Source organism: Pseudomyrmex gracilis, unplaced genomic scaffold, assembly GCF_002006095.1.
Source record: "Pseudomyrmex gracilis isolate BER0280 unplaced genomic scaffold, ASM200609v1 scaffold_66, whole genome shotgun sequence".
NCBI lineage: Eukaryota > Metazoa > Arthropoda > Insecta > Hymenoptera > Formicidae > Pseudomyrmex > Pseudomyrmex gracilis.
Genome location: NW_018020650.1, coordinates 406,496 through 416,026, shown reverse-complemented (window position 1 = coordinate 416,026; position 9,531 = coordinate 406,496). Strand labels below are relative to the sequence as shown.

Sequence of the window (9,531 nt, the reverse complement as noted above, 5' to 3'; positions counted from 1 at the left end):
CCGGAACTGTGAAACAGCGACAAGTTGTCTAGCTCGAAATGAGGAATATGGGAAACACGTCGATGGGGAGGAAGAAAGATAAACTGCACGACACACAAAGGGGCGCAACAGAAAAAAGCAACAATGAGAGAAAAAGAAGAAACGAGCCAGTGCAGTTGACACGTGCGCTTCTCGGTTGGAGTCGTGGGACCCCATAGAATGTTCACAAAGATTCTTACGCGCGACAAATGATCGTACAATACAACTTTTCCCTCTCTGAGGAAAATCCGCCAAATACGAAGATTAGTAAATGTCACTTAACTTTCATGTTACCGCCTAATCTCCACCAGCGTGAAACAAAGATTGTTAAGTTGCTAAATACACGCATTATTATAAATCGTCACAACGATCGTTTTCTTCGTCACTTTTCGCGCAACACACATTTGCGCGCGCGCATCGATATTAAAAATTAAATATAATTAATCACCATTTATAATTGCCGCAGGTATATAAATAACATGTGTGTGTACGTCTTTTATTGTTTGATTTATATTGCGCGTTTCTCTCGAATTAATCTTTCCTATCGTATCTCACGTGCGATCTACGGGCGGCGAAAAATCGTACATCGGCCGCGAGCGTATAGGTCAGATCGGTGTAATTTTCACTGAGACGGCACACGAGAAGGTGGCATCGTGCGAAAGTGCAAGTCGGCCGACGACGACGACGCGGTGGCGGCGAACATCGCAACCGGTTTGTACCGAAACTAATTTCGAGACGCAGCGAAAGCGAATCAATGTCGCTAGACGAACGAAAAGTCGCGCTCCTGTTAATGATATCGCGAAAAAAAAACAAAGGTCAGATCTTTACAACAAAAATCGATATATACAGTATATAAATTTCACGTCACGAAGTAGATTTTCTCCTACGATGCTGATTAACGTTTACGAGCGAGCACTTCACTCGCAACACTGACACGGTAATTAAAATGCATTAGGGACACGTCACGGCGATGCAATTTGCATCGAGAGAGAAAATCTGATTTATTTTGGTCGACACAATTTCTCTCCTTTTTTTTATGCCGCCCGGCGGTTTTGACCGCGCGCCACTGCTGACCTTTGACCTACAGCCGATTTCTCGAACGGGTATCGATAGCGATCGCGACAATTTCTCTACTCCCCGACACACAGCCAATTTCTCTTCGTGTATGCAGCTGCGTGCGAGATACAATTATGATTGCCCGATCGCGTCGCGCTTATCGTTAATTCGCGAGCGCGCACCTGTACGTCGATACTTTGCCGTATAAACCGCCGGGCATCTCTCTGTGCGTTTAATTATCGTGAAAGGGGCAAAACAATTATCTCCGCGCGGTAAAGTATGGAAAAACGGTACACATAAAAAAAAAAGATATGAAGCAATTACTTTGATCTCTTGATTATTGTTACATATTCGTACTCATTATTGAATATTCGACGATAAATGGATGAAATTTGCATATAGTGCGTATTATGTATATTCGCCCGTAGTGCGTTACGCATTACCGTATAATTAATTGCATAAATCTCGCAAATGTTATAATCGCGCGTTCTACATCCAATTTTCATGAACGCGTGTGCGCTTTATTAAACTACTTTTTTTTTGTACTCGCGCGATTTCAATTTTCAAGATCTACTATACGTAGAAAAAGATATTGAAACGCGTTTCTTTCTCTCTCTTTCTTTCTTCATCTTTCTCTCTCCGAGAAATATACTTTACTCTTGTTATTTTAAAGCAATGCGTGTGTTTCACGTGAGACGCGCTTACGGCTTGAACGTACGAAGGAACGTCGTTTATCATCGAACCCGCATGGATCGGCACAGCGTGCACTTTACCTACCAACCGACTTCACATCCCCCGTATTACTTTACGGTTCTTCTTTTTCTCGTCTCTCGCACGCCTCTCTTCGCGATGTGAGCAGACGCGTCTGCGAACACGTGAGCGAACCAGTGCCACGGTTACGAAGAGAGAGAACGAATTATTTTTAGCGCGCGGATGCTGCGGAGAGTGTCGCCCAGACTCCCGTTGTTCCGTGAATATATACGCGAGAAAGGCTTGAAAATCTTTACTGTCGTCTGACTAACACACGTCACATCTGTGCCGTTTTCCATTTTGTTCATTTTTGATATTTAATATTCGATGCCATTTATTGTTATTGATATATTTGTTCACTTTTGTTTAAAAAATGTGAAACCACTTTTAATGATTGTTTCTGTCATTTAAAAATGTTACATAAATTAGAGTTGTATTTGTAATATATATTTGTTATAATAAATAAGTCTGTGAGCTGTAGTCCACAGTTGGTGGTGGTGAACAAACAACGAGACAATGCTGCTAAGTGTATTGGAACGTTTCGATTCTCTTTATTGTGATCGTCCTCAGCCAATCTCAGTAATCAAATATATATAGTAAAAAGATATTGTGACCGCATGTCAGTGAACGAAGAGAGTAAGAGTAAAAAAAACAATAAATGATTGCAATGTCATTGAAACACATTGCTATCTTTTACTTTTACTGACTCTCTCTGTTTACTGACATGCGGTCACAATATCTTTTTATTATACTAGCACAACACAAGCGCGCGCTACGCGCACATTATTATTATTTTTATTTTAACGTGTTGTATCAATAAATACAATCTGTCACCGCAATGACAGCTAGTATATACGTCTTACAAACCATATAATTCATATGATGTACATATGATAAAGATGTCAGAAATAACGCATGAAAATCACACTCGATAAATAGTAAGAAGAAAGAGTGGAAAAACGTCACGTGACGTTTAGTCACGTGTCTTTAAAAACCTGACTAAAGTAAAGTCACGTGACTGTAGTTACGTGTTGTTTTTCCACTCTTCCTTGTCACGTGATTTTATTTTAGTCACGTTTTTAAAAACACGTGACTAAAATACAGTCACGTGTTGTTTTTCCTTTTCTCCCTGTCACGTGACTTTAAAAAACGCAAGGATACTTTTTTTTCAGTGTTTTTTTCTGAAGCGATTGAGACTAAAACAAAAGTGATCTGTTCAGTCGTTGAGATATCACTCCATGGAAATCTCTTTACTTCTCAATCGCATGAATTTCGCGTATAAGAACATTACCGTGCATCTTGATTTGTACGATATGAATTGAGAAACACATTCTCGAGAAACGTCCAATCAGCGTCGTGATAAAAGTGGCAATAATCAATATCGAAAGTATCGATTGTGATTATTTACACACGCTTTTTCTGGTAGGATTTATTTGATTACTAAGTTGGCTGAAGATGATCACAATAAAGAAGATCGAAACGTTCCAATAAACTTAGCAGCATTATTTCATTGTTTTTTCATCACTATCAACTGTAGACTATAGCTCTCATAGACTTACTTATTAATTGAGATTTTATTTAAGGACTTATTATTATTATCGACAATAGACTTAAAAAACTCTTCAACACTAAATTAAATAAAAAACATAAAAACTTACCAGACGATGATGAATCCACGAAATATCGTGTAGTTACCATACATTTCTAATTTAAGCCATCATACCCACAATATATTCAATTCAAATATATCCCTAACACCAGACTATCGTACCGCAATTAAAATCAACTGAACAAATTCATTAAAACACATAAAAATCCAATCCCTCACCACCAACAAAAAATTGTAATCTACCAGATATCTTGCAGCTCATGTGATTCTAACTACATAAGACAAACAAAACGTCAATTAAATATCAGACTCAAAGAACATAAAAATTATATCAAAAATCATAATCAGAACTCTTTGTATTAAGCGAACATTTTTTGCATACTGAACACGATTTCGAGTGGACACCGTCCGCATTTTAGATAAAGAACCGAATTACATCAAGCGACTAACATCCGAAATATTACAAATTAAATTACACAAAAACAGCTTTAATAAAATGACTGACACAAAGCTGCTGCACGATACTTACATAACGATAATCGATAACATCTCAAACAAATAACTTATATGACACGGATGTCATTTCCTAGCTCAGTATTGACGATGCTCTAGACAGTGTACTATCGTTCGTACTGAGTGGGATGTGACATTACAAAGTATGTAATTTTGTTTATTAGTTACCACTTAATATTGTAAACGTACTTATTTATATGCGTACCACTCAATATTGTAAGCGTACTTATTTATATGCGTAATTTTGTTTATACTACTTTAGTTCCCACTGATGAAGATTTAAAATAAAAATCGAAACGTTTGGGACAGCTACACAACGTGTATTAATTTATTGCAGAACAACCTGCACACTGGTTCAACAAACCCAATTGACCTCAAATTTAAACAATTTTTCAATCTGAAAACCCGAAGAGAACTTTCCTCTACATCTCTGTTTATTATTATTATATTATCAAATATTTGTTATATAAAATAATTTTTTCAATAATATGAAGAAATCATTTTATTGAAAAAATTAATTTATAACAATGTGAACGTAAAAGCTCGACAAATCGAGCATCAAAGAAGTGTTTTTTTTTTTAATTAAAAGAAATGAATAAAACATTGCAATTTAGGAAATTAGTTCGAAGAATAATTTCACGGACCGATTCCGGTCCAACGCAATATCAGAGACTCGTACACATTAGTCATCAGTCTGTCCGCAAACTTCTGATTCGAAGGGAAAAGATCGCTGCTCGTAAATGGAACGCAGTCCGTCCCTCAACTCCGCCGCAATACGTCTTGATAAATGGGAGCAGGATGGAAGAACGTTCGTTCGCGCGCAACTTCGCCAATTTCCGGAGATTACTTTTCCCGATCTCTTTATCGTCGTGATGCAGCAAACAACCGGCCACATAATCGGATCTCGCGAAAATATGTTTTTGCATGCGTGATCATCACCGCGTGCTTTTTCCCACGGAACGTGCGCGCGCTTAAACTTTTCACTTACAATTAGATAGTTTTCCGTGGAATGTCTGCTACATGCGTGTTCGGGGGAAAAAACAGAAGATATTCAAGTTGCGAGAGAACTCTTCGAATGCTTTTTTTTTATGAACATTACACGCGCGCGCGCAACTTTCGCTTTTGTTACTACTGGCGAGAAATTTATCGTATAATATGAATTTATAATTGTGTACAAAAATGTGAATATAAATTTCACATTTAAAGCAGAAATAAGTAAGTAATAATAACAGCCTTTAAGATCTAACGTTTCTTTCACATTTTCATAAAGATATTAAATATCAAAAATATAAATACATCAACCAAGTAAAAACTGAGTGAATAATTTTAATTTCATGTTTTTTTCAAGTATCTCATTTTCTTTCATCGTAAGCATGAAAGAAAATGATATACTTGAAAAAAAAAACATGAAATTAAAATTATTCACTCAGTTTTTACTTGGTTGGTGTATTTATATTTTTGATATTTAATATCTTTTATAAAAATGTGAAAAAAACGTTACTTGGAAAAAACATGGAATTAAAATTATTCATCTGGCTGTGTGTACTTTGGCGAAGAATAATATTTTCCAGAAACTTATCAACGATCCGTCGTTGGCCATAATGAGATGACTTTTTACTTTGACCTGAGCAAACGTCTTTTTCCCAAGATGCTTCTCGCGCCGCGACTTTTGCGCGAGGCGTAGTAATTGTTTTTCCATTTCGCATTTAATATTTTAATGTCGAAAAATAAAATAAACATCGCTCGATCAGTGCGCGCGCTAAGTTTTTCACGACTCAATTCAACCCTCTGCATTATTTAACACGACTAGCTTTTGCGGGAAAACATATCTACCACCCGCGGTAATTATCGGAGCTTTCGGCGAAAACGTATCGGCACGAGCGGAAAGATAGAATTCTCCGAGGACACGCGACACGGGCGGAAAATCGGAAATTCTTGCGGAAAGCATCGTTCCTAATGGTCGCCGCGATGAGATATGCGGAGGAACCCGCATATAACCGTTTCCGAAATCCCCATTTGCGCGCGGGCGACCTACATACACACACACACGCTCACACACAGTACATGTCTCTTATGTACGTGGCGTCCTATAAACGTGCCGTGTACGCAAAACGGCGTATTACACTGGCGCATTAACCTGGCTCTCAGCCATGCCGCGTCATAAATACGGTCTAACAATGCTCATTCGGTTTTCGCTTTGTGATAATGACGTCGAAGATTGAACGTATGTACGCAGTACCGATAATTCTATCAGCGCGCGCTCGAGCTGTGTATTTGCGCGATCGAAATGTTCACCTCTCGATGCAAATTTAATTCTCTGTGTCGCTCGAAGAAACGATAATTTTCATATTTAACGCTCGCGGAATTCTCGGTAAGCTCCAGTTGAGGAGAAACGATTATCCGAAATAAGGTCTCGTCGTTCGAGAGAAAAACATGCGCATTTTCTCTCATAAGTACGTGGTACCGTGTCGCAATCTGTGACACGATAAATGCAAATTCGCTTTTTATATAAATAATAATTTGAATTTTAACATAAATTTATCTCAATTAGCAAGAATCTAAGAAAATTGAAACATTTGCATCGCACAGTTTCAAGCTTGCTAATTGAACTCGCTAATTTATTACATTTGTACAGTCGGTGAGTTTAATAGCCAACTTACTTTTGAGATGTATATTAATATTTTAATAAACGAGACACGCTGACGGCAGACGAAACGTTTCCTACTATACGGATGATCCCGAGAAACGGCGGGAGGAGAGGGGGGGGGGGGAGCGCGAAGTTGAAGTTCGGTTTCTCTGAAACTTCTATCAATGAAATCGCGCGCCCGCATTTCCTCGGGCCGTTTGCCAGGAACTAATTCCCCGTGTAGCGGACGTTATATACACTAGATACATAACGCGCGCCGAGGAAAAATTGGCCACGCAACCTACTGCTTTGTGAAATATTAACCATACAAGATGATGATGCTGCTGGATATATTGTCGAAGAAATTCTGACGGATTTTGTATGTGATGCACAAAATACTGTTTTATAAATTTGCAATGTTTTTCGCGATTATTACTTACGTACGTCAAGTCTGCGTGTGATTTTTTGAAATAGTCGAGTTACGAAAGACGATGAGACAATCGTGGAAAATGAAGAAACAGCCTTGTATACGGGAGAAGGAAAATTAGATTGGAATGAGAGGACACGTGACGCGTACGAACGCGTCGAAGGACAGAAGAGATGCACCTGCGGTCTTGCCTGAGAAGAAAACGAAAAACGACGCGACGCGCGCTGCATTCGTTGCGTGACGACACCACGTTCGTGCGTGTCAACGCGTACACGTGTGTGTGCGTAACGCGAGGATCGACCGGAAACGCGAACAGCCGTGCTCAGGAGAGCAATTTGAATAATTAACCAAGGTGTTCGGACGAACGCGACATAAGAGACATAATGTTTCCCGCGAGACGAACGCGTTTGTCAGACCGAGAAGGTCACTCGCTGATACAAAAACAAAGGTTATCACGGTTAAATTACGTAGCGAAAATACAAAACTGCGCCGACTGATCTTTTTAAAGATCTCGCGCCGAATAGACCGCGTCGACCTCGCGACAAAATGAGAACAAATAAAGTCTTTTTATTCGATTTTTTTATTCGGTTTGAAAAATTGGCAGCGACTTGTGCGATCAGCACGATAATGCGCGAAATGAAGAACAGCGGATTAAATCGGGATCGTTACATAAAACGGTGTTACGTGCACGAGTAACAAAAACAGTTCGAATTGCCAAAACTTGTATAACGCTGGAAAACATTTCCGATGTTCGCATTCAGAATCGAATAACTTTCCAAATGGAAAATTTTTCTAACACAGTAATAAAAATAATAATATTGCATATTGCCGTAGAAAATTACACGCACTTTTTTATTTTTTACTAGCACAACACAGGCGCGCGCTAGGCGCATGCTATTATTATTGTTTTTATTTTAACGTGTTGTGTCAGTGAACACCTGAAACCTGTCACCGCGATGACAACTAGTACTATGTACATCTTGCAAACCATATATAATACACATATGAGAGATGTCAGAAATAACGCATGAAAATCAAAATAAAAAAATAGTGAGAGGAAGGAGTGAAAAAACAACACGTGACTTCACTTTTGTCACATCTTTAAAGTCACGTGACTTTGGTAACGTGGTGTTTTTCCTCTTCTCACTGTCACGTGACTTTATTTTAGTTACGTCTTTTAAAGACACGTGACTAAAGTAACATGACTTTAGACACGTGTTGTTTTTCCTCTCCTCTCTCTTTTTCTAATTTTCGAGTTTTATTTTTATACGTTATTTTTGACATTTCTCATATGTGTAATATATGGTTTGTAAGACGGTCATGCTTTGTTCCATTTTTTTGTCTATTGGCGAGTAATGTAACATTTCAATCCGGTTTTTAATCTTACAGTTAAAATAAAATGTTTTATTTATGTAGTTAAGTTTTATTTTTATTCTTTAGTTATTTATTTATCTATTTATTTATTACATTTTTCAGAGTTTTATTGACTTTCTATCTTATATTACTGACTATTGTTTTTTATATTTTGACGTTTTTTATATCCACATTTCGACTCTATTCTTTTGACTCAAAGATATCGTTCTTATTGATTAATTTTATAAATTTCGCGTAAAAAGAGCACTACCTTTTGATTTGTACGACATAAATCGCGGAACACATCCGAGAAACATCCAATCAGCATCGAGATAAAAGCGGCAACAATCAAGATCGATAAAATCGATTGTGATTATTTACACACGCTGTTCCTAGTATAGGACTGTCATATGTTTTTTGCTAAAAAAATAGAAAATATAAGAGCTTACTTTATATAATTTCTTCGTGTCAACGAAATCGCCGTTAGATCACCGCGCACATTCGCGTTTAATTCTCCCGTTCTTAATTAAGGCGAAAACCGCAACGATCTACCTTTCAATGCAACGGACAATCGCAGTAAAGTGCGCATTTGAATCGCGCCGTATTGAATCCTTCGGATCTTTCCACGATCGTCGACGCGAACGAGGCGGCGTTATTTCTCGCGGAACAATCGCATTTGTAATTAACATTCCCAGGAAGCGGCCTGGTAAGGCACGCCTGATTGTAAAATTGATATTAACGAACTAATTAACTTCGCAGACTGATTATAACTAAGATTTTTTTTTTTTACCTTCATCGTCAACGTGCTCCACTATTATTTGCGGTGGAAATTCTCTCGGCAAAGACTGTGACTTGAACTCACCTGTAACAGAAAAGAAGCAGAAGATATTTATCAGAAACTTTTTCAATGATTAATGATCGTTTATCGGTCGATCTAAAAATCCAAACAAAAAACATGTGGTCGAAGCGATTGCACAACTACACTTCGTTACTACCTCTTGTTCTAAGACACAGAAAAGACGTTTCTCGGTAAATTATTTATGTCGCATCTCCGGCAAAATATCAACGTATGTTAAATAATTGTGTAACATGTTGTGATATAATTTATAATATATTGTATTGTATAACGTATAATAAATTTTAAATAATTATAATATATTGTATAATTAGTAATGTGAT

At 37.7% G+C, this 9,531-nt stretch overlaps 1 protein-coding gene across 2 annotated transcripts in view; it reads right to left on the bottom strand.

Annotated features, from left to right (window-relative positions):
• The window catches only part of LOC109854461 (probable Ras GTPase-activating protein), a 147,428-nt gene that overhangs the window by 101,938 nt on the left and 35,959 nt on the right, over nucleotides 1-9,531 (bottom strand). For both annotated transcript variants that reach the window (XM_020427560.1, XM_020427561.1), the window contains one exon: nucleotides 9,143-9,214. In XM_020427560.1, coding sequence (XP_020283149.1) covers nucleotides 9,143-9,214 — 72 coding nt within the window. The remainder of the gene's footprint in view (nucleotides 1-9,142; nucleotides 9,215-9,531) is intronic.